The 25,599-nt window shown below is 40.4% G+C and overlaps 3 protein-coding genes across 5 annotated transcripts; 2 read left to right on the plus strand and 1 right to left on the minus strand.

Moving 5' to 3' along the window:
* Positions 1-363: 363 nt before the first annotated feature.
* Positions 364-11,632, minus strand: mettl25 (methyltransferase like 25). Its single transcript, XM_067581304.1, has 12 exons — positions 11,325-11,632; positions 10,275-10,457; positions 10,002-10,115; positions 9,301-9,893; positions 8,806-8,953; positions 5,755-5,849; positions 5,431-5,460; positions 4,814-4,887; positions 3,377-3,470; positions 2,858-2,932; positions 2,292-2,363; positions 364-701 (listed from the first exon to the last, which is right to left on the minus strand). The coding sequence occupies exons 1-12, from the start codon at positions 11,620-11,622 to the stop codon at positions 594-596; spliced, it is 1,884 nt and encodes a 627-aa protein (XP_067437405.1). The 5' UTR covers positions 11,623-11,632; the 3' UTR covers positions 364-593.
* A 711-nt stretch (positions 11,633-12,343) lies between these two features.
* ccdc59 (coiled-coil domain containing 59) lies at positions 12,344-14,546 on the plus strand. Its single transcript, XM_067581306.1, has 4 exons — positions 12,344-12,603; positions 12,944-13,310; positions 13,795-13,903; positions 14,066-14,546. Exons 1-4 carry the CDS (start codon positions 12,456-12,458, stop codon positions 14,228-14,230), a joined length of 789 nt encoding a protein of 262 aa, XP_067437407.1. The 5' UTR covers positions 12,344-12,455; the 3' UTR covers positions 14,231-14,546.
* Positions 14,547-15,463: 917 nt separating this feature from the next.
* On the plus strand, positions 15,464-25,596 carry cracr2ab (calcium release activated channel regulator 2Ab). Of its 3 annotated transcripts, none has more exons than XM_067581302.1 (17): positions 15,471-16,321; positions 17,781-17,892; positions 18,654-18,843; positions 19,007-19,153; positions 20,104-20,194; positions 20,303-20,398; positions 20,840-21,027; positions 21,196-21,267; positions 21,386-21,434; positions 21,533-21,615; positions 21,921-22,599; positions 22,719-22,857; positions 23,378-23,459; positions 23,589-23,703; positions 24,137-24,238; positions 24,461-24,537; positions 24,688-25,596. In XM_067581302.1, the coding sequence occupies exons 1-17, from the start codon at positions 16,169-16,171 to the stop codon at positions 24,773-24,775; spliced, it is 2,463 nt and encodes an 820-aa protein (XP_067437403.1). In that variant the 5' UTR covers positions 15,471-16,168; the 3' UTR covers positions 24,776-25,596. The 3 variants fall into 3 exon arrangements, 2 of the variants coding, with proteins under 2 accessions (XP_067437403.1, XP_067437404.1); XM_067581303.1 differs by having other exon boundaries at positions 15,485-16,321; positions 22,014-22,599; XR_010925640.1 differs by lacking the exons at positions 24,137-24,238; positions 24,461-24,537; positions 24,688-25,596 and having other exon boundaries at positions 15,464-16,321; positions 22,719-22,853.
* The last annotated feature ends 3 nt before the right edge of the window (positions 25,597-25,599 follow it).

Here is a 25,599-nt window from a genome sequence, read left to right on the forward strand (position 1 = left end):
AGCGTGATTTATTAAATGACCAAGAACAGAGCAAAACGGAAGTAAAGATTAAAAAGGGGTCAAGGGCGCCTCTTGGCCCGTCTACTCCCCCCTCTTCCTCTGTTTTGGGAGCCTAGAAATGGGGTTTCCAGATCTGCACAACTCAACAGAGGGATCCAAGTCTCCCTAAAATCCCGCAATGGCCCTGGCTCCCTGAACGCTCCTTAAAAACTAGAGTTTCCTCAAGAGTCCCTCAAACATAAAGACAAAAGGCTGAGATGGATATAATTCAATCAAACAGGACTGACAGTTTTTCCAGGTGTTCTGGGCATGTGTTTTCATGAGTTGTCCTCCGGGAGAAGCACAAAGTCAAGGACTCAGCACTGGAAATATTGAGCATTTATTTTTCATCAAGGGTATAAAACAAAAGATGCTACTGAAATTGATACTGGAACTGCATAAATAATTTACAAAATTAAGATTAAAGCATAGACAAAATAAAAACTTGCCACAGAGAAGACATACATAATACATTCATGATGTATGATTGCTGATATGATCACAGATAATCACGACCACTCAGTCGGACCACTGTAATCATCTGCGTTTGTTCATCAGCTTGTAATCCTGTCTCCATAACTCTTTAGTCCAACGACAGCGTAACATCTTGGTGACAGCAGGGGATCAAAGAGTTGCACCAGCGTAGAGAATGATTCCTCCTCCTGCTCAACACCAAGAAACACACCCATAAAAACAGTAAGACACAACGGAACTGAATAAAAAACACATGGATAAGAAAATCTCGCTTCTCCTCCCAGTTTGGCTTTGTGACCTCTGGCATCCTCTGCTGTATGATGTTCTCACTATTAAAAATGTCTCTATTGAATCCCCTGAGATGGAACATCTGTACAAATATTGTGTCAGGTGGACTCCTGTTCGTGTGTAGAACACGTTTGTCTTCCTTGATGCTTAGTTACAAGTAATATTTTATTAAGCCTTTAAACCTAGGCATTTTTTGATCCATTTCTCTCCTTTATTTACTGGCTTTTCACTGTTTAGCTTGTCATAAATTGTCATTTTCAGAATAGGATGGGCTACTCAGGAATACCACCACTTTGAATGTGAGTTGTACTAAACATGTTTAAGGACATTTGTTATGAAAAAATAGTTGTATGCACTATAAAGCTTTTAAACATGCCATCATGTTAGCATAGCCGACGTTAGCTTGAGCTGAAAGTAGAAAAAACTATTGGAAACCGAGCATTCAGAGCAGTCTGAGGCCGGTGCTTTTTGCTCACAGGGATTACGTCTATGTACCTCATTATTTGACACTTTGGCCACGTTTAATATGAACATCCGACATTGTAACATTATATATATAAATATAACTGAAAATACGGAAAAGGATATAAGGTCCCCTTTAATGCTTAACATGCTTCAGCACACTTATCATCACATGGATCATATTCACATCCATCCATCACCTCCTCTTTTTTTTTTCCTCCTTCGCTCCTTCTCGAGGGAGAACTCTCAAAGCTGACCAGCGCTCCTGACATTATATAGTTTGATTACACGACCCTATTAAGGAAGTCCATCTGACATACAATCACACGTGTAATCAGCGCTTCAAAGCCTTTCAGCTCGTGCATATCTCATCACGATGACTCAGACCAAAAGATTAGCTTGTTTTGTTTGGCTGCAGGAGCACAGGACGTTAAATTACAGGCTGGCTTTGATTTAGCCGACACCTATATTACTGTCAATAGTCTGAATTAAAAAAAAAAAAGGTTGAAAGATTTCAGATGAGATTTCTTCAGGCTTACTTTTGTCATCCGGGAAGCATATTTCAAATCCCAATCAACAAGCTGTACAAGCAAATCATTAAGATGAGTCAAGTTGTAAAAAGAGAACAAGGCGACCCTGTGTGTCACACAGCTACTGGATAAAATCACTCAGCTTCCACTACACTAACTACAGTGTTTGTACAGTTTAGTATTTGTCAGTATTAGTTTTATTTCAATACTTTTTGCATATTTCTCTTAAATTTCAATCTTTTGTGTCTTAATTTGTTTTTATTTCATTTAAAGATGTTGTAAGTTCCAGCCTTCTTAATGATAATATCTGTGACTTACATTTAAACCTTATGTCTCTTTAATATCACTGGTGTGTATACAGGTACCAGGCTGTGCCATACTTATGTAGATTTGCTCTGAAGCATCATGGGAGCAGAGATGCACCGACAAACTGAAACACATTCTGTTGCAAAAAATGATGAAGACACCTTGATGAGTGTCCTAACTGAAGTATCTCACCTGTTCTTTCAGGTAGCAAAGGCGATCAAGAAGAATCAACCCCTCAATGCAGGGAGCCAAGGTCACCTTCAACTACACAAAGAGGATGACATGGAAGAGGAAAGATTTATTTGACCTTTCCCGAGCATCTAGTGCACTTTCCTTATGAGTCGGCCCTTTTACTACACAGTAAAAAACCCACCATGACTAGTGTCTTCCCAGTAGCTGGCGGACGATCCTTAAAAACCATTTGACTGTTTTATGTCACGAAGGAAAATTGGTTATGTTGGTTGACACTACAATTAGTGGTGAAACCGAATGCTGGTTTTCTTCCCATTCTATATAATCACATCTGTATTACTTCCCTGCAGACTGCAGTGATCTCACTTAATGGTCTGCAATTTATTGGCATTATGCATCTCATTTTACAGGAATGAAAATGTTTTACACAAAGTTGAGTTTTAACAGGTCATTGCGGCTGTTGTGTAAAAGCACGAGGTAACGATCAAATGCGATGATGCCCTAAAGCGTAGGTGTTGCTCATTTTTAGGGTTTTCGTCTTTTGAAACAAAACAGCAAGGACTCACCAGATTAAAGGCGTGCATCTCGGCCATTCGTGGCCTGTGTGTATCGTGGTAATCCTGGATGTCGCAGTCAGAAAGCTAAAGAAAAAGAGACAGAGAAGGAGGGCGTTGGATATGAATACGGAGGAATAAAAGTGAGAGATGAAGGATGAAGAACTGAGGTGGGAGAAGGAAAAGAGCTTCATGGCTTTTCGAATTGTGAGCGACATAAAACAGACAGAAACACGTCATTCTTATTCCTGTAATTATCCTCGGCAACCATACTGAACCTCTCAACATCAGGTAGTGTATGTGACGGTGCCTGGCAACATCCTGAAGCAACAGGGCGAGCATTTCAAGCACCTGTGTAGTTTACTGACCTGACATAAATTTGAATAATTCCTAAATAAACACCATTTCCCCTCTCGCTCTGCCAAAACAATGAGCATTTCTCCCATGGTGCTGCCTTTTTTTTTCACTCTACTTTCCACAATTTGTTTCTGGGAGATGTTGTCAGATGACTTGTAATATTGTGGTCTTGACCTTCGATTCATCCAGATCCAGTCTGCGCAGAGCCCGACGAACATAGTCCACGAATGATTTACTCTTGGAGTAGACGTTCCCCACTCGCTTTTCACTGTGGAACAAACACACATGCACAAATGACGCTTAACTACACCCTGAACGTCTCATTTCTAGCCAGTGAAGTAAACAACATTTGCTCCTTTAGTCTCTGTTTGTCCTCTTTTTTTTTTAATCATGCCTTAGCGACCAGAATCAAACTGTTAAACACTTCTAAAGGACCAAACAGAGATGAATAGGCGCTGCTTGGAGGAAAAAAACTAATGGATATTCTATCATGATCTGATGTTGGTCATTAAACTGAAGGTCACAGAGCACTGGGGACCAGAAAATGCTCAGTGTCTTATGAGAATCTTTGTCTGTACCGACAACATTTGATAAGGGCTATTTGTTATCTCCAGTATTTACTTCGAGAATGAAGTTTAGTCAGACTGAATGATTTGTCACCAAAGATCTGCAATGAATTACCCTAAAAATTTAGTTCTTAGTCATTTCTGCGGAACAACAACAGCAAATGACTTCAGCAGAACTTAAGGTTTTATGAGTGTATACCAGCAGGTTTCAACTTGTGAGAGCAAGTAGTTACTCATGTTTGCAAAGCACTGCATAGCAAAGTGAACCAAGGCCAAACAAACAGTCTAACTGATGTTCACATATTCTGTCTTTTCCATCTTCATGTTCTTAACTGGTTATATATGAGCAGGAAAGGTTCATTTCTATAAAGAACAAAAACAGGTGCACCAGGGCTGAAGCCAACTATTACTTTCATTATTGATGACAGTGACATCAGTGACAACACAAGGAGCTGTTATATGCAGAGAAGTGAGAAAATTTAACATGCTAAATTTATGCAGGGAGGGAGGGATGCTACATGAGGAAGAACGCATTTGTATTTGTGCACATATTTAACATTTTTTGCATGCACCGGCTCTCCCTCCCTTTTAATTTTGTATGAAATATCCGAAAATAGTGAAAAATACACCCCATTGTTTCGTAGAACCCAATGTGGTGTCTACAAATCGCCTGTTCTGTCCAACCCAAAGTCCATCACCCAAAGATATCCCATTTACGAGTCATATCAAAAACAGAGAAATAGCTAATGTGCATATTTTGCCAAAATTGATTATCAAAATTGATCTTGATTAAAGATCATTGTCTCCTGCTGACTACATCTGACCGCTCTGTGCAAGTCTTGGTTCATTTGTAGCCAAAATAAACCAGAAACAAAAACTTTACTTTTCTGGTTCATAAAGAAAACAAGCTGAGAATAGAAGACACTTATTACTGTATGTGGACACTATGAAATAACCTTTTATTTAATGCACTATAATAGAAGGGAAAAAAACATATTCCAGGTGCTGGGAACTGGGTGTAATTTCACATGCTGACATGAGTTACCTCTTAAAGGAGCTGTAGTGGTCCCTCAGAATAACATGAAGGACTGCTCGGTAGAACAGAGACTCCATCTGAATCTGTGAAAAACGAACAGATATAGGTATTAGACTCAACATTATGCGGTTTATTTTTCACTTTCAAAAAAAAAAAAAAAAGTTTGATTCATCCAGCGTGTGCACAAATGGGTGATGAATATTTCTGACACTTTCCAAGCCTGATGCAAGACTAGCAGGCAATCAAGTCTGTTTTTGGATTCAGACCCCAGTTTCCAACAAGTCATCAATCTTGCCGTGATTGCATTAATATTTATAAACATTCCATATTAATGGCTGGCGGTATCGTGTGTCAGCTTTTGGCCCGGAGCTCCGAGCTCCACATTTCAAGTAAATACACTGTAGTCAATCACAGACTTAAAACAATAGCAGAATTAAAGTGCTGATTGTTTGAATGCATGAAGGAGATCTACGGTGAAGATAATAGACCCTTGTGTGACTGTGAACATCCATATTTGATTTGTTTTGATGGGTGTGAAGTACTCGTTGTTAACAGAAAGACATTTAACTCCTATTCTTGTACAATGATGACTATTAATTTACAATTAGTATGCATGCTTTACTTACCCCTTGGCCTAGCGAAACTCTCTCCAATGCCTGTTTTTAGAGAGACAGCAAAGCGTTGAGTATAGAAAAAAAAACTGAGCCGTAGCTGTAGTCACAAAGTTGAAAACTACTCCTGACAACTTCATTAAAAAACTCATTAACTCTACTTCATCCAGATGTCTTGCTTGTAACCTACAGTAAATAAAAGGACAGCTTCCTATGAATTCATTATAGCGGCTTTTGTTACAGAGCCATCCCTGACAGCAGCCATTATGCCGTCAGGAGCTCATGTTTATGTAAAAAAAAAGACTTTGTTGTGCCCTTTTTTTTTTAGTACAAACTCACCAAACACGCTGACATCCTGGCGTTTCTGCCGCAGAACCAGGAGAGGTCGTGAAGGTACTGACTGAGAGGGAAACCGCACACACCGCGCAAACACTCTGCGGGAGGAACACACAGAGATCGACGGGTTAATTATTAAAGGCTTTTTTTAAACAATTGCAATCAGTGGATATGAATTTTGATTACTAGGAAACTTTCAGTTAGCAGGAGTAGGAAACGTTTTCATTTTGATAAATAGAGACAGACAATTCAACCCTCTTATTTTCAGTGTGACTGTCTCATCGCCTTTATTGACCAAATAGTTCCAGGTATAAGGAGAAAAAGGTACTTAGGTACTAAACATGAACTAAAAGCGCCCTTTCCTCTCCCTATTTACATTTCTATTGCATCTGATCCATGAAAATTAGCCTAATTAGTCCAATAACAGATTGAAAAATGGTGGAAGGGATTGAAACGTAACTTTCACACATGAGGAAACTACAGAATTATTCTGTTTTATGTCTTTACTGTAGTGTGACTGCAAAGTCCTAGTAGCAATAGTGATGAACGAAAAGCAGACTGAAAACCCCAGAATGCCTCTTTCCAAACAGAAGATCTGGCAAATGTTGGTTATTGTTCCTACTTTAGTCCACGATTAAAAAAATCAGCAGGTTTTGACTCGCTTTGTTGTCTCATTGCTTCTCCCCCTATCGACTACATCTCCCTCTCTCTAGTTTGCTCGTGCTCTCAGCTCGTTTACACTCTCTTTCCGTTGATCTTGCTGTTTTTTGAAAACATAACTTTGTTTATAATGTTAATGAACATTACCCTCATCCTAATCGTATTACTAGCAGTGCCCAGTACTTTCTTGTTTTATGAAGCGGCACATAACCTGCGGCAGTTGTGGTTTCAGCCCTTTTTCTGCCCCTGAAGCAGAGACTTTCTTGGCATCTCTATCATACAGGAACTAAATTTAGTCCCTAGTGTCTCCGGTAAAATATACAGGTAAAGTTTCTGAGTTCCTCAAAAGGTTCTTGGTCCCTTGCAAAAGTTTTTGCGGTGGAAACACCCAATTAGCACCCAATTATCTAAACTGGACCCTCATGATTCTTTACTTGCTGTTTAGCTTTCATTCACTCTTTAAAATCTAGAAATGTGGATTTTAGGAAATCTGATTGTTGTTGTGAGGAAAAACAGCAATAAACACCAAACATATGCAGCTGTAGCAGACCTAGGCACGCACGCACACACACGTGCACACACCAATTCCCAATGGGAGGTGCAGAGTGTGACTACTTGACAGCCTGCCATCCTTTTCATGTCGTTTCTACAAAGGGTCAGTGACTGAGGCCAAGGCGCAAGTGAATCCAGAGGGATGCAGTCAAAGGAAGCACTAATAACGTGCAGCTGGGGCCCGTCGGGCTCTCGCAAACTGCTCTGGACACGCTAAAACACGTTAGCAATCAGGTTAGCTTCCCTTCTGCTCGGCGCACGCCTTGCTGACACGGGCCCTCGGAGGCAATTGAGGTGGACAAGCCTTTCCTCCGTCTGAAGGGTAGATTACAGTGTGTACACAGAGCTGTTTATAGTAGCTAGCCTCATGTGAGCCACTGAGTCCACATCTGAAGTGCCCATGAACATGCACTGCCATTGAGAAAGACAAATATTTCTGACTGGCCACGTACACTTGCAAATATTTTGTGAGGAGACACACTGGCTCCAGACCTTTTTAGACGCTTTTATGTACTCATCTCTGAGTAGTTGTTGTTTTTGTGAGTATGAGACTGGATTCCTGAAACCACATAAGGTGCAAGAAATGAATGACGCATTTACAGTATTGCTTAATTCCTAAATGGGCAGATCACATCAATGTATAACTGCCCTTTAGAATTAAGCTTTTCAACTCTTTAGTGGTTTAGCTCCCTTTTAGGGTGAGGTAGGCCACCACAGGAGCTGGCCTGCATCCCAGACTGCACTGTAAGGCCAACAGAGTGTGTGTGTGTGTGTGTGTGTGTGAGTGAATGCCTTTGTTCACTTCTTTAAAAGATGGAGTTGGAGTTGGAAAGACGAGTACGGAAAGGAGTGCTGGTAGGACCGGCGTGTTTTCAATCAGCTGTCATATCATTTTCCACTCTTGGCTGAAGCTTCGACGGGCCCCGAAGATGCAAGGGGTCGCGGGTCACGCTCTTAACGAGAGATGATGCAATATTGAGCGCATACTGACCGCAGCGAGGGATCTTTCTTATAGATACGTAGAGGGCTACAGACACAGCATGAGGACACATGTAGAAGATTTCATACCTCATAAAAGTGAGGAGTGAGGGAGTGAAATCACAGATGTATCAAACTGGGATGATATCACTCAAATCTTGCCTTTTTGGCGCCCGAATTAACCGTCAAGGTGAAGCAGTGGTAGCGTACAATCTCCTCTCCTCAGTGTGGCAGTCCAGGCTGACTAAATAACAGGGAAGTCCTGCTGAACCAGCATGATATACTACACACAAGTTGCAGAATCAATCATTTCCAATTGATTCCCTTCTAAATTAAAAGGTCAAAAAAAAAAATCTCATTTTCAGCGTCCTTAAACAGTCGTCCTAAATCCATAAATCCACTGTAATGGCTCTAACAGCGGGGTTAAGCTCAACTCAATCTCCAGAAGGTTAACTTGGCTAAATCTCATGGCGGAACATTTGACTTGTTTACTATAAAATTTGAATATGAGTGTTTATGTGGCTTTATGTGGGATGATAATATTTCATTTCAGATAGGATTAGAGTGATGAAGTGGACGCTGCAGGTGTCTGAGGTAGGATCAAGGACACAAAAATAGAAATGGAGTGAAAGACTGCCAGCTCCATGTACAACAGAAACCATATGTTCTCAAAAAAAAAAAAAAAAACCTAGAGTGTGTGTCTGAAGACTAGTACTGTCACGACTTTACAATACGCAGCCGCACCATGCTGAGAGACAGACACAAACACACTAATCTGTGGCTGGATGTAATCTGTATCTCCTAGTGTGTCACTGACAGAGTGTCAGAGTGTGTGTGTGTGTGTGTGTGTGTGTGTGTGGTTACCCTGTCCGGCAGGGTCAAACTCTTCAGACAGCAGGTGATAGCAGCAGCCCACACTGCAGACTGCGGCCAGCTCCGACTTTGCCACAAACATCCTCAGGGTGCTGGGAGCCAGGTCGCCACATGTGTGCAGGCCGACCATGACCGCATCCTGGAATTTCGAAGAAAGCATGCAGAGAAAACAGAGAACAGGACGGGGGAGGGGAGGGGAGGGGGGGGAAGGGAGAAGTGGAGATCGATGGTAAAATTGATTGATGATGACGTGCTGCAGATTTGGCACCGCGAAAAAACATCCCGCGCTCGCTCCAGTAATGCAAACTCCAGCCGCCTTGACAGACTTGTAATTTCAGGAGCTGCTGTGGGAATCTTGCTTCGCTACTATTACGGCTGGCCTCCTATCTGCGCCGCCACTCTGACACACATTAAATCTATTTTCAACATCCACTGTTGGCTTTTTTTTTTTTTTTTTTTTTTTTTCTCTGCTTTGCATTTGCTCACCTCCAGCTCGTCGATGAGCTCTCGGAGCTCCGTTTCCGCAGTGACGTAAGATGTGAGGGGTGAAAACACGGCGCTGGCGCTGTTGTTTCTGTTCTGAGCTTTCCTCTCCAGGTTCTCCCTCTTCCTCTTCTCCCTCTCCTCAGCACTCAGTTGGCTGGGGGGAACTCTGGGAGACGTAGGCTGTATCACGTCCACTGATAGGGCGTTAAGGAAGAGCTCCTCCGTTTCTGGGTTTGGCTCTGAATGCCCTTCCACTGCAGGGTCGACATTGGATAAGCCGATTAACGCCGGAGGTTGCGCCCTCTCCTCCTCCTCTTGTGATACGATTTTTGCCCCGGCATCATATAAAACATCATCTTCTCCATTTAGTCCAGATTTTATTTCTATTAACTCCTCCTGAGGTGATTGTGTGGCCTCTCCCTGTGCTCTCATGGTCTTGTTGTGTTTCTGGTACACCCTGGAGAACTTCTTGAGCTTCCTGTTCCTCTCCTGGGCTCCATGGGTGTTGGTGCTGGAGGAGTCGATGCCGTAGACCCGAAGGCCGTGCTGCAGAGACAGGAAGGAGCTCAGATAGCCCTTTCCTGAGCCGATGTCTATCACCTGGGTAAAAAGAAAGAAAGTTTTTGGGTTGTTTTTGTAGATATGATCACAATCTTTTACAAGAACAAATTAAATCCAAAATCAGGTCAATAAGATTAAACTTCTTGCCTGTTTGACTCCACAGCGCTTGGCCAGACAAGCCACCACCTCAGACATGGACTGGACTTCATGGGATTTCTTGGAGTTCATAAATTCATCTGGCTCCAACTCAGCAGCTGAGTTAGACAAAACAAAGGTGCCCGCGTTTTTTAAAATGACTACATATTCACCATAGTTATGGTCATGTTTTGAGCTGAACATTCCTGGACAATCCTTGATTTGTTTCCTTCTCTCAGCATGAAACAACATGTTCAGACCGTCCATCCTTCCCTTACCTATCTCTGCTGGTGGATCACCAGAGTCAGATCCGTTTTGTCTGAGGGCCTGCAGTAGTTCAACCCTGCTCATACAGACTCCAAGGCCAGGGAGAGAGTGGGCCTTGGCCGCCTGCAACAGTTCATGGGTATCAACCAGCCGGTTTGAATCATTGCAAAACCCAAACGTAGTACTGGATTGCTCTGTTTAGGGAGACAGCCATAGAAATATTAGTCAAGATGCACAAAATTGCATTAGGCTTTTTGGGTATTGTAACAATTGTTTTTCTTTTTGGTAGAACGTTGTTAGTTCTGTGTATATAAAAGATACTAACTTTACACACTAATTTAGGTTTTGCAGATTTTAGTGCAAGAAATGAAACCATATAACAAAAAAAAACACAAAACAAAAACATGTTTTATTGCATACTCCTTGCGGTCTCAAGCCATGCAGATAGTTTTGGGTTTATTCCGACAAAGAGGGTGGATGCAATTTCGTTTGTGGTGCATTCAGTATTGAGACATTATATTTTAAAAATCTAACAGCAACATCTTTTCCCAGAAACAATGCCCCAGTTACATTTGGATAATCCAGAGACCTCGCAGCGAATGTGCTTTCTTTGGAACTACTCCCCACCAAAAATAGTGCTTATGAAAACTGTTGGCTTTGTGTTCTCCGCAAATAAGATCAAATCAAGAAAAGATATAAATCTCAAAAACCACAGCAAATACAGCCAAAAACTATCCATGTGGCTGGATACCCTAGAGAGATTTTTTTTTATTATTATTATTGTATTTTGGTGACCTCTAAAGTTTTCAAGCAACGCATTAAAAATATTTAACTATAAAAAGAAGTCCAAAGTGTCCATCCAGGGGCTTTTAACAACCTGGCAACCCAAAGCTTATTTGTAAAGCAATGACAAATGACTTATTAAACATTATAGAAGCCATAGTTACAACTTACAACCCCTTTACAAAGGATGCCCTATTACACAGCGGTACCCTCATGAGTACTCTAAACTTTCATATATTAAAGGCCACTGTCAGCTCCTGTAGACTAAACATGTTTACCTTTTCCTTTGACCTCTGGCTCCCTCTGCTGGTCACTACATGAACTAAAGGCTGACAGGACCTCCTCTGGTGACACGGCCATGAAGCGGTTCCACACGTCGTGAGTGTAAAACTCCACAGTGTGAGCGTTTGCGATGCTGATTGTTGCTGACAGAAACCGCTTGACTTCATCTATCCGTCGCTGAATCTCTTTGAGGCTGTACGAGGAGGGTATCATGTTTAAAAAGCTTATCTGAGGCAGACCTGAGTGAATGCGGCATGGACAGAAGAAGTCCACTGCTGGTGTACACCTAGGCATTAGCAGCTGAAAAAAACTCATCGATGGATTTTTATTTTTTAATATTTTTTTTCTTATATATGTATTTTTTGGTCTATTCATTTGTTTCATTTGTTTGACCTGTGATATAAGAACTGTTTAAGGACTTTTACAATGTTCCTTGGAGATAAATATTATTATAGTATCAATTTGTTCATGTTCTCATTTCACATTTTTTATTGGATGTTTAAACATGCAAAGGCAGTGTAAAATGCATTCAAATGCCGTAAATGCTTTGATTGCAATATATTTTTTATTGTGTAAATATAAAAACAATAAAAGATTTTAATAGTTACATAAAATAAACCTAGAAAATAATTAGGCCCAATTAGTTGTTTATAAATGGCTTTTAATTAGAGTGTTTCTTTTTGTTTTATCATGTTTTATTCAATTATTTATTCTTAAGATTTGTATTCATCGTCTTTCTATTTCTTGATTGCATTGAATTTATTCTAATTTGTAATTGCACTGTGTATTTTCTGTTTTTATGCCTGTGAAGCACTTTGTTAACTTGTTTTTGAAAAGTGCTATCTAAATAAAAGTTATTTTATTTAAATAACCCTGTATTTCGCACACTGATTTTTTTAGGTTGTACCCAAGTGCTGCACTTTTAGACACTAGCAAGAATTTTTTTTAAAAAAAAAAGAAAAAAAGGACTATAGCTCGTTAATAGATTTGATGCTCTGCACTCGATTTTTCGTGTCTGTCTGATATGCGCACACGTCATCTGTCCCGCGACGGTACTGAGAGGCACGCAGCCTGAACCCGCATGAGAGTTATAAACATTTCACTTTTATACATTATAATTAAGTGAAATGGCACCAACAGACCAGAAAACGAAGAATAATAAGTTTACAGGGAAAAACGACAACTGGAAGAAATCGAAAAATATGGCTGCCGGTGTCAAAAAGAAAAGGAAATGGATTCCGGAGCACAAAGTTTTCGAGGGCAGCGTTAAAGAAGGTACTTTTTTGCTAAACACAGCTAACAGCTACGGTGTTAAAGTAAAATTACAGTAATTTGATACTTGATGGGAGGTTTGTTGCACTTAGAGAGACAGACAGCCAACATGTACACATCTACAGTACATTATATTATTTCAAGTTAAACGTGATGCCAAACTCAACTAAGAAACCTCACAATTTAATCTGGAATTTCTACGTGACAAACATTAAAACTAGCTAAAACATTCTTAAGTTCTTTAATAGGTATATCTAAGTCTACTTGTAAATTCGGTATATAATCAACTTTATTTGAATGAAGAATAAACTATATGGTGTGTCAAATTGTCTCCACTCTCCAGGTCAAGGCTTTGCTTTTAAGAGGAAGCAGAGAGTCAAACATGAGTACAACAAGCTGCTACGGAAGGAGAGAAAGAAGAACCCTGAGTCCATGTCACTGTATAAGGAGGAGTATCCAGAACACCTCAAACATCTGTACATGGCCGAGGCAGAGAAACTGAAGAACGAGGCCTGGACAAACCGAATGAACAGGAGTAAACTGAGAATGAAAGGGCAGGAGAAAGGAGAAGAAATACCTGAGAGTGATGCACCTGCACAACAGACTGAAGCTGCTGCTGATCCAGAGACAGAAGTTACCGGTGGATCAGAGCTGACAGATGCTGTTTCTGGGAACCCCGACCCAACAACAACAGCGGCAGAGAAAGAAAGGTAAGAAATATTTTTCGACATGGAGATCATAAGCATTTAAAAAAAATACAGGAATTTTCCATGAATTTGTAAGTGCATATTACAATCTAAAACTATAATGCAGTATTTTAGATACAGAGTTTCCATTAGTCAAGTAAATATTGCATACAAGTTTTATGAGAGTTGTGCAAGCTTATTTATTTCAGCTGACCGAAAGTCATATTTATCGCGTTGTTATTTATCATGTGTTAAATAGATGCTGATCATTGGTTTTGTGGGTAAAAACCTTGAAACTTTGAACTCTTACAGGACTCTTTCTATTTTTCTTATTTTAGTTTGATTACAATGCATTTATGTAATTCTCAGAGTCCTAAAGTCTCATAAGACCCCAGAGAAGTTTTCAACAACCTCAGAAATCTTTCGTTTAAAGCGGAAACATGAAGATTGTCTTAATTACAGATTGGGAAATGTGTAGTAATTCTGCCTCTATAACGTTTCCTTCCAGTCTTCCTATGAGCAACCGCATGAGGAAAAAAATGCTGAAGAAGACGTCCTATCAGAAGACAAAAGAGGAATTTGCGAGCGCACAAGAAAAGCGGAAAAAGAAGAAGGAGGTAACATGTTCTCTCTATCATTTAAAATTAATTATTACACTTGGAGAAGAATAAGAGCTTCTTCTTTGCTTTTATCAGAAATTGTATTTCTTATTTGAAATCAAATTCCAGTCCTACATGCTGCTGACAAGTGGTTTTGCTTCTTTTTTTTTATTATTCCAGGACTACCTGAAGAACAAGCAACAGAGAGAAGAAGCTATTGAAAAGTACAAACAGAAAAAGATGGAGACGTTTCAGATGCTGAGCAAAAAGACCAAAAAAGGACAGCCAAATCTAAACCTCCAGATGGAGTATTTGCTTCAGAAGATCCAGAGAACTGATAAATGACTCTTAAATCAGAGCTGATACTGGGGGAACCAATGGAGTGGAACTATATTTAACTACGCTATTAAAAAAAAATTGAGTGGCAATCAATGACCTGTTTGCCTCTGAGCTTGGAGTGAAAAGCTTGTGGTTGCTCATTTGTTCACTGATTTCACTCTGATAATGTGATTCTGCAGTATTTTGTTCCAGGCAAGTTAATGCTGTGTCCAATTTTAATGTCAGACCACAAGATGGCATCGTAAGATATGAAGAGATGAGGAAACATGTAAAACATTAGTCAGTTTTTTTATAAAAACCAATAAATGTATGATGAGATTCACATGAGTGTTGTGTTAAAATGGGCAACAAACCCTATTTGTCATCCAACAGAAAATAATTATTCAATAATCAGTAAGTCAGTTATTTTGGTTTTTACTAACAACACTTAAAAATTACATAAAAAAATGCAATTTTTTGATCTAACTTTGATTATACTCAGCTGCAGGCAGCAACTTTTCATGCCTTTTGAATTCCCTGATAAAACTCCAGTTAATCACACTATTAACATTCAAGAAACTAGTGGTCACAAATCTGCTGTCGTCATAGTTGCAGACGTTGTAAACATGTTGCATACGTGTGGCTGGCATAAAGAGAGTTCACTGCTGCAAGTCCTCTCTCTCTCTATCACTGTGGGAGCGGCGTGTGGACGCAGGCTGAACCGCCTCAGGCCTCTTCCTCATGACATCACATGGTTTCAGAATGACTTCTCTAGCATTCATCTGTGAGGCAAGACTTCCTAAACACAGAGCGCGATCACTGCTCTGTTGATACTAAGACTTGATACTAAGAGCGGAAAAAGGTTTCAGTTTCTTGTGGGTACCATTTGTAAAAAAAAAAAAAAGGTAAGAGCTTTACTCTGTTTCCTGTTTATTTAAGGGATTAAATTGTACTTCACTGCAAAGAATGTTAAAATATCTGGTGATGGTGGGAGCAGAAAGTTTTGTATTTCTGGTAAAGAAAGGCCCAAAGCTTTTCTTATCTTTCATACTTGATATTTAATACATACTGCAGAGGGTAAAATACTTGATGGGAATATTTGAGGACATTAAGAGGAGTTTAATGTACTTAACGTCAAATTTTCAGTTTTTAAACATTTAGTTTGGTTTGCTACAAAGCTGAAACGCAGTGTCTTGCTAACTAATGGAACAAATTTTTATCACAAGGGCTTAGTTGTCTTCAGAATCTGCTTCTCATATTGTACTTGACATTTGCTGCATATCTAGAATCTCTGACAAGATAATCTGCGTTCCAGCTCTCAACGGACCAAACCAAACAGCACTTCAAAACCTTGTTTAAGTCATAATGCAAACATGAAACCCTTTTGCGCTGTGAGAGTAGCAGTATGATACATTATAGTCTTGAATTCATCTATGACTCTGCCTCCTGGTAATGGCTCCTGCAGTCTTGCAGGCATTACGCTGTCATGTGTTCTGTATGGCTGGGTATTAAGATAATCCTTTACACTGTGTTTACATACCTTTGTGAGGTGCTTGTTCCTGGCTTATTAGAAAAGGGAAGTACTGTATAGCCGCAACAAGTGCTACACTGTTGCATTAATGTTCTGATGACTTGTGTAACCAGACATTTTTCCTTTAGCTTTCTCAAAAACCTCCCCAAAGCCTTTGTAAAGAGTATTAAGGTTGATCACTGTATTTGTTATTTGCTATTTCTCTCTGTCTCTTAGGAGCCTACAGCCAGTTTTGAGAATGTTTATAAGTTATCAGTGATCTCACCGTCTGATGCTACTTCCTGTCTCTGTCGTCATGGTGACTGCGAGGGCCACAGAGCAATGGATACAGGGCCAGTGAGGAGGCCTCATGTCTGATTCCACGCCACACTGCCATTGAAGTACATGCTACTGGCACACTGCGCTGCTGAAGTGCCCTTGAAAGAGTTCCAGACATGGAGGAGGAGGGCAGGGTGAATGGCTTTGGACTGAACCCAGGGCAGAGGGGCTCAGACTGGGGTCACATCGCACTGCTGGACAAGACAAGGGAGTTCTTCCAGACATGCGATGTGGAGGGAAAAGGCTTCATCACCCGCACTGATATGAGGGTTAGAGAAGGAGACTGTGTGTGTGTGTGGTGTTAAAGTGTGTTTAAGTGTGAGAGGGGATGGAGTATCAAGGGTTGAAAGCAAGTCTGCAAGCAACTGGAAGTCAAAGCTGCCACGTTTAGCAGGATTAATATATTGATGGCATGATTGTAGAGCTGCAACCTGCTGAATATTTTGCCAGTTAATCAATTCAAAGTTTGGTCTGTAAAATGTCAGAAAATAGTGAAAAACTCCCATCACAAGATATTCTGTTTACTATCATATGAGAAATAATAAATAATAAGATGCAACTCGCTCAACTCACAATGATACCATGAAAGCTGGGTGCTGGGTCCTTAAAGTAGTTAATAATGAAAAAATAAAACTAGGACAGCACTCCAAATTGACTTTTTAATTCTGCAGCGATTTAAAAAGTCAATTTGGAGTGCTGTCCTAGTTTTTCTTTTTCATTACTATCAAATAAGACCATGAAAAGTAGAAATTCTTCACATTTGAGTGGCTGGAACCAGCAAGTTTTTGCATGTTTTGTTGAAAGATAACTTTGATAATCAACATTTTACAGCTACTGAATTTCCTGTCGTATCAACTAATCAACTAATCTATATTCTAATCTATTATCAACGAATTGTTGCAGCTCTGAATGACTTTATACTTCCTTTAAAGCATGAAAACCTTTCAGAGAGCTTTGTTTGTCTTAGATGCGCTCATTCTTCAATGTCTCCTTCTTTGTTAAAATTCACGGTTGCTCTGCAGATGCATTAAGCCTCCACTAAGAGGAATAAAGGGTCAAGATGACACACTTTTACATCATTTGCATAATAATAACAATGCATAATTTAGTGTCCTGTGGTGCTGTAACGACGGTGAATGGCAAGAAGGAAACACATAGTGTCATGCTTGCCGTTTTTGCTCACTTTTTTTTTCTAGTGTTATATCACCAATGTTAAAGAAAAACACTTCTCCCACTCAACACACTCGAATAGCCGGTGAAGCAGCACCATTGATGGAAATGTTTATGAGTATAGGTGCAGCTCACTCATCATTGCACTGGCTGAAATGCAAAAAACACGAATAGGAACAATACAAACAACCCTCTTCAAAGCGTTAACAGAGTCCGAGTTGTGTTTGTCAGTTAATTAGGACGAGGCTCTTTTGAGCATCATTCCTGTTCGCTGCTGTTGTTTGTGTCGTTTCCAAGAAAACATAACACTCCCTTAGTGCCTGTGTTTATTTTGCGCGAGGTGTGCTTGAGTTATAACAGCGCAGACTCAGATACGGCAGATTTAAGGCTCAGCATTTTTTTATGACATTCTTTTTTTTTTAGAAACAAGTTATAGTGTTGTAAAAGACATTGCCAACCACGTCTTGCAGCCAACTGTATCATGTTTTGTCTGCCCTTCGTCTCTGTACAACAGAATTTAAAAGTTCTCTCTGTTTATGTTTTTTTTTTTCCTGGCAGAGGCTCCACAGAGAGCTGCCTCTGTCTGCAGAGGAGCTGGAGGATGTGTTTGACTCTCTGGATACACACCACACTGGTTACCTCACACTGGAGGCATTCTCCTCCGGATTCAGTAGGTTACCCGCTGTCAGAGGCTTTTAACTTGCATCATACAGCTAACTTTGATCAAAAGTTGAACCAGCATTCATTCTATCAAACCTGAACAAATGATATAGTTGATTGTAAGAAGAACCCTAACACGAAGTAAGGGTGCACTTTAATTTCAGATATTCCTTGCCATGCAAAATAATATACGTTATGCCATTCGTTTTATGTTTTAAACACTGTGTAACTTTGGCTCAACAGAGGCCACTATGGCCACAAGTTAAAAAGTATCAGCTAATGATGGATGATAAAATGTAGCGTAACAGTAACACAAATACAGAAGAGTCATAAAGTCAAAGAAATGACTCAGAAAGGTCAGTTACACAGCATCTAAAGTTTGCCAAAGTTAGATACCATTATCCAACAAAAGCTGCTAGTCATACCAGACCAAAGAAGGCTGTAGCACAAAAACCCCCGAGTGTACTGAGTCAAGTAATGGTGTGTTTTATTGCTTATTATTACTTCTCTCAAAAGTTATATAGTCGCTTTAAAATGATGTATTTCCTGAAGTCAGCTGACACAACAAAGAGAATCTTGTTCAGCTGTTATATTTAGATTTTCATCCTTAGTGTGAATGTCTCTCTCCTGCATTATTTTAGCACCTTTTTTTCTTCACAGTTCAAGCCTGAAAAAGCAGGAAATATGATGGCATGATATGTTTTGGAAAATTACAAGTTAAAATAATCTCCAGATGATCATGAAACAATGACCCATGTGGGTGTTTCTCAGGTCTATTCCTTCACGGCCGGAGAATCTCAGTGACTGACGACCAAAACCCGGCCCCCAGTGCTGGCATTAGGGCCAAGGAAGCTCTCTACCAGAGCCAATGGGAAGCCAAGCTGTCAGCAGTAGAGGACGAGGAGGAGAGGCACTTCTGTATGCTGCTGGAAAGCCTGGGGGCCAGCAACGTATTTGAGGAGTGAGTAGGATAATTGCAAACCCTTACACACATGCACGGAGGCAGGTCCTACTTGCTGCACAACTGATCCAGCATGATCCATACTTGACCAGAGAAAGCCTCAGGTGTGGGTTCATTTGACTCATATCCCTCTTTATGTCTTCGTCATTTTCCCTTTCTCCAGTCCAGGCGAGGTGCGCAGTCTGTGGGCCAAGCTGAGGCGAGATGAGCCTCACCTTCTGACCAACTTTGAGGAGTTTCTGGCCAGGGTCACACACCAGATCAAAGAGGCTCACCAGGAGAAGAAGGAGATGGAGAGCGCCCTCCAGAGGTGGGATGACACGCTTATGACACTATATGAGAAAGACAAGTTGTGAAAAGAAATAACTGAGGAAAAAAGGGAGGCAGAGAGTGAATAATGATGGAAGAAATGAGCATAAGGAAGGAAGGAAGGAGAAACAAATACAGGAAGTGCATTCAGGGATTAAATAAATGTGCTTTACAGCAAAAACAGTAAGTGTCGGGTTAAAAAGGCTATAATTGGTTCCCACACTTAAACACTTTATATGCTATGTACCACATAAAGCACTTCTCTGTCATTAGCCACCTTAAGAATGGGTGACATAACGGTGGGTTTGTGTTTATATTACTGCCCTATGCAGGGCCTGCAGCCTGAGAGTGTTTGCGTGGATTTACCTGTAATTCTTTATAGAACAACCCCTTTATCCATGTCAAATGACCACTAATCTGGAGGCACACTCTGCAGTCTGACCACCTTCTGCTGGTGTGTAAACCCATTAATGCTATGCCTGAGGGGAGATGAAAAGCAGTCAGAGGGGTAATAAATCTTGGTTAGAATATTTAATATCTGTACTCCCATGATATGTAGAGCGACACGTTTGAAGATATGCCAAAATCCAGGTGTGTGTGTATACAGGATGTTGTGTGTCAATGTGTTGGTAAAACATGCGTATGGTAGTTTTCCCATGGCACTGCATGGTACTATGCCTGTTATTCCTCTAGACTTTACTAATTGGCTGTTTGGGTCTTAACAGTTGTCAGAGGGAATGTAAATACCACTCAGTATTCTTTTGAAAATGAAGCTCAGGGTGTGTTTGCGTTCAAGTATTTACATGTAATTACAGATAAACAGAGAGAGTAATACAATCTTAAGCTCAACCTAGACAACAATGCCTCTCTGTTCCTAGATAGTATGATATTATGCCCCATCACTCCCCCAGGACGTTTAATATTCCTAATCACTGGTATTCTTGATTGCAGGAAGGCTGCAACACATGACAGTGAGATTCGTCACTTATATGAAGAGATGGAGGCGCAGATCAAAAATGAGAAAGACAGGCTGCTGCTAAAGGTACAAGTCTGAGCTCTGGCTATAAATGTTGTGAATTCTTCTTCAGTTCTTTCAGGTGCTACTCCTTAACCGTGTGACCTTTAACTTTTTCTTCTTCTGGCCTTGAAGGACTCTGAGCGTCTTCAATTGCGCAGCCACGACCTGGAGCACCAACTGATTTCAAAGGAGAAAGAGCTGGAACATCTTTTCCAGAAGCAGAAAAGGGTGAGTGGATATGTAAAACATGTCTCATAAGTCATTCCAACAACATTTATTCATACATTTAGATATTAAACATCCCTTTGAACTTATTGCAGCTACTTTTAATTGAAAAATGGCCTGATACAACTCATGCATATTCATTGTGTATAATGAGGTAAGAAATGACACAAAATTTGGTTCAAACTGCTGAAAAATTAGAAATAAAAAGTTAGAATCATTACCAAAAAAAAAAAAAAGAGAAGCCCACATCATTTCCATAAAGTCAGAATGTGTGCTACCACGGGAAAGTGGTTTGCTGGTATTAATCCTTGAACCCTGAACAAGTATTGTGGGGAGGGGATTTAAACAGCAGTCATACGGTTCCTTTTCCACTGCAGATGTATGTTAAGTACGCTCACCGATCATTAGTGCATTTTCATTCCCGTGAATATTTTCCTCCTCTAGTTAGAGCTCCAGTGCCATGAGCTGAACAGTGAGAAACAGGAGAGCCACGTGGAGAACGTTAAGCTAAAGATGACCAACGACGAGCTGTGCCGAGCGCTGGAGAGCACCAGCCAGGAGCTTGCACTGGCCCAGGACCAGCTGGCCATGCTGCAAGAGCAGGCTGCCCGACTGCACCAGGAAAAAGAGATGTGGGTATACACACTCACTCACCCATTCATTTTATATTGCCTACAATTTTTCCTTGCCTATACTCTTACTTAGTCTAACCTTAAACATACAAAGGATTTGCAAGACTAAAAGCACACATACTCACTTCAACTTGGATAGGCTTAAATATGCACTCTCTCTTGTTTCAGGGAAATGTACAGAGTAACTGAAGGACTGCAGAGAGAGAAGCAAAGTCTCATGAAACAACTTGACCTCCTCAAGTACGTAGGTACCTTTACGTAGGTAAAAGATTAGCAAAGGCCCATGTGCTTCTTATGCTTTTCCATGCATTTTCTCCACAGCATATTTATCAGTTATTTCTCTTTTCAATCTTTCCAGAGAGATGAACAAACATTTAAAGGATGAGCGAGACATATGCTGCGGTGTGGTAAGTATATATTTTATCTAATTCCATTGCAGCAGCTACTATAATGGCATTACCTGACGTGATAAAACTGTGTAACACATCCCCTTTGTTTAAATAAGCCTCGAACCTCACTCAGAAAGAAGCAGAAGCAACGAGCTGGCCTCGCCAACTTATTTGATGACACCAACCAGCCGGCAAAAAGGTGATTACTTTATCATCCCAAATCTCTTTTAACACATATCACCCTGTCAGATTCTTTCCTGTGTTTTTTTTGTCTTTCCTGTGCGAAAAATCATGTATTAAAAGAGGAGAAACAGAGGATATTTGATTTTATACACTTACAGTAATCAATTAAATTAACATTTTATTTTAGATATGACTAAATTCAGATGGCACACCACCAATCAGTTTTGTCTCAAGACATTTGAGTGCTTTGGCCTCCAGATTTTCATCTGAGTCAAGTGAATTGATCCAGCATATCCTCTGTTTCTCCTCTGTTTTCCAAAGAGCCCCACTGCTGGTGGACGGGTCCTACCAGTCTCTGGAGGCCTTGCCTATAGAGCACCTTCAAATCGTGTTTGTTGCTTCCTCCTCCTGCAGTGAGGATGACTCCACCACCGCTGCCCCCACCACTATCACCACCACCACCCCTAGCGCCCCTGCATGTCAACAGCACCCTGTGGCAAAGAAGAACTCTGGCTTAGCCAACGGCTACGCCAACCCCGCTCCATCTAAAGCTCAGGATGTGAAAGCAAAGGTTAAAAAGGCACCTGGTAAGATGGTCAATGCTAAGAGGGTGGTGGGGAAAGACAGAGAAAGAGTAAAGAAATTGGAGATGGAAAGGAAGGTTCGGGTAGAGGAGGAGGTCTTGGATGCCCCTCCAGATGGGTGGCCCCTCCGTCGAGTCATCTCAATCGAAGAGGACCACCTGCCCCACCTGCTCCAAGGGGGCCCCCAACTGTTACTGCACCAGCTCAGTGAGGAGGAAGACGAAGAGGAGGAAGATGAAGCGCAGAGTGACACTGAATCTGGTGTTGTCATGGCAGTAGACCTCTCTGCCACCCCACCCTCCAGTCACATCCCTGTGCTGGCAGAAACTCTTCGGGCAAGGAAATCTCGCTTTTCCCAAGCAAAGAAGACGCCCACGTCTCCAAGAGGTCAACCAGTCGGGAAGGAGACTCAGCAAGTACATACATGGTTTTGGTGCTTTAAAATCACATACATATGTTTGAATTTAGGTCTTTAATTTATTGAATGCGATCCGAACAATCTCTCTGCCTTTGCCTGTGTTTTATCTTTTATCAGAAGGCAAAAGAAGCAGCACTGCTTGCCCCAGACCGTCTGTTTAAGGTGGTCCTGGTTGGCAACTCAAGCGTAGGCAAGACATCCCTGCTACGCTCCTTCTGTGAGGGCCGTTTCCACCCTTCAACCACTGCTACTGTGGGTGAGAAGAAAGACATTGTAATAATACGGTGTTGTGTTTCAAGCGGTAAAGTTTCAGGAGGTGTTTTGAACAAATTTGAGTGGCATGTGTGCGTGTGTGTGAGTGTGTTTTTTGGATGCTAACACTGAAGATCGAAGGGGGGGGGTTACTTAGCATCACATGAAAGGGCTTGTGAAGTCACACAGCCTGGCACACATTGTACTGCAGATTATGTCACTTCTGATGAATTCTTTCTCCTTGCTTTCATCTTTCCCAATCCTCACTCGAGCCTTGTTATCTCCACTTTGTTTCCCCCCCCTTCACTTCTGAAATGAGGCACATTTAATATCACGCCTCACTAGACCCCCTAGTGTCCGTTTTATGTCATTGGTCCTCTGTCAAAAATATATCAAATTTAAATTAGATATGAGAATTTAACCACAAATTGTATCATTCATACAACGAACTAAACAAAAATCCCCTTATAGGAAATTACTAATTTATCCTGGGTATAATATATTGATTGTTGTGTCTTGATCAGGAATTGACTACAGTGTGAAGACGCTAACGCTGGACAATATACAGGTAGCCATGCAGCTTTGGGACACAGCAGGTCAAGAGAGGTGAGTGTATCACTTGAATTTGCAATTTCATTAAGAAAATACCCTGAAAGTCAAAATGATTAAAATAATTCATAATGTGTAATAATGAAATTCATGCAGTTTATAAATGATGTTATGTTATTGACACAGGTACCGCAGCATAACCAAGCAGTTCTTTCGTAAGGCAGACGGTGTGGTGGTGATGTATGATGTCACAGTTGAGGAGAGCTTCAAGGCCGTACAACCCTGGCTCACCAACGTCCAGGTCTGACCTTTGACCCAAGGAAGACTTCTGCAGCTGCTTTAGTGGAGTAGAGTAGGGGGGTTATGCAGTAGTTGTTTATTAATAAATCAGTGACTCCTTGTTTTTATTTCATATTATACTTTTCAATATTTACAGCTGTATGTCTTTCATTTGTAATCTTAAAATAGTTCTTTTTTTATTGACACTGTGAACATTATCCATAGATCAACCATAGATTTAAATTCTTACTCAAAACTAAAGTCATGCTGTTGAGTTGCATTATGGGATTCAGTGTTTTTGAGCGTGAGCCATACTACAGACAAAATTCAGGATGTCTCTGCTGCTTTGATTTTGTCAATTTTTTAATCGTGCACATCTGGACATGATGGAAATTCAAAACTAGATCACCGAAGTACCTTTTTAAGAATATTAATCTTTCCTTTATCTTTTTAAGGAAGCTGCAGGAGAAGGGATCCCCATCCTCCTGCTGGGCAACAAAATGGACATGGATGAAGACAGGCAGGTGACATTCAAAGAAGCTGAGCAACTGGCTTATGTAAGTTTAATTCAGAAGCTCATAGATAATTTAACTATATGATGATTTTTATGCATTTTTATTCCTTTGTGCTTTCACCCAAAATCATAACAAGCAGTTCCTTGTCTGTTCTATTAAAAAATGACTGCAATGCTACTGAAATTATTTAAGATGCAATTGCTGACATTTCTGCTCCTGTCCATCAGTGTGTCTGACTTGACTTTCTGTATGTATCCTGTGCAGGAGAACAAAGTGATGTTCTTTGAGGTCAGTGCCTACACAGGCAAGAATTTGACAGAGTCTCTGACACACTTGGCCAGGTAAGATAATGAGTAAAATCAGTCTATAAAATAATAATGGCTGCTAGGAACAAACCATATCTAGAGAGTAGATGACCAATTAAAAATGTTATTAGGGGAATCGATTTGTAATAATGTTTAGCTCATTTTTCTCTTTCTGTCTTTTCTCAGAGTGTTAATGGAGCAGGAGGACACGGTGAGAGACACAACAGTCAACCTCAGTGCTCAGCCCATAAAGAAGAAAGCCTGCTGCAAGTGAAGACACTCTGATGGACAAAACAAACCAGAACTTTGGACATCTAGGATATCTACTCATATACTCAGTTTAGCAAGTGCTGGATCACTTTTGGACATTGGCCTTGCAGAGTTTGAAGACAACAATGAAATCATTTTTGGACTTTTTTCATTTGTTTGATGGTATAGGGATGTTGTCATAAAATGAAATTGTGCCTTTTAACAGGCAGTCTTCATTTTAGCTCAGAAATGCAGAAAACGTCCAAGTCAACATGAAATATTGTGTCTCCCAAGTGAACAAGAAAACTTCTGTAAAGCATAGACGATGAGTCTCACAGGAAGAGCTTGTCTAAAGTAAAATTACGATGCTGCACCATTTCCTGTAAATAATGCTGTGTTGGCAAATCACAGTAGTACTGTCTATACGATTTAAACTAAAGACATATTCTGTATTATAATTAGTATCAATAAAACCTTTACCCAGAGGAAAAATGATGAATATAGCTTTCCTTGTCTGGTGTAGTATACAGTATGTTAATGTAGTCGTATTTTATGATTTTGCTAAAGCTGAAATAAATTATTGGAAATGTTTTAAATGAAACTTATGTGAAGAAAATTGACTAAAATCTTTGCCTTGGAAGTCTTTGTCATTTTATTCGTCATTATATTCATCGTTCTTTTTTTCCATATTCTTTGTTCATCTTTTTTCCAAAACAAAGTGGTACATGACATATTGCATCTGTGTTAGTTCCTGTTCTGAGGCATTGTTCTGTTTTTATTCTGGCACCAAAGTACAGTTGTTCTGAATTACCCTCAAGAAAACAAATAAATAAAAGTTACATTTCACAC

The sequence above is a fragment of the Thunnus thynnus genome, chromosome 23, assembly GCF_963924715.1.
Source record: "Thunnus thynnus chromosome 23, fThuThy2.1, whole genome shotgun sequence".
In the NCBI taxonomy this organism is placed as follows: Eukaryota; Metazoa; Chordata; class Actinopteri; order Scombriformes; family Scombridae; genus Thunnus; species Thunnus thynnus.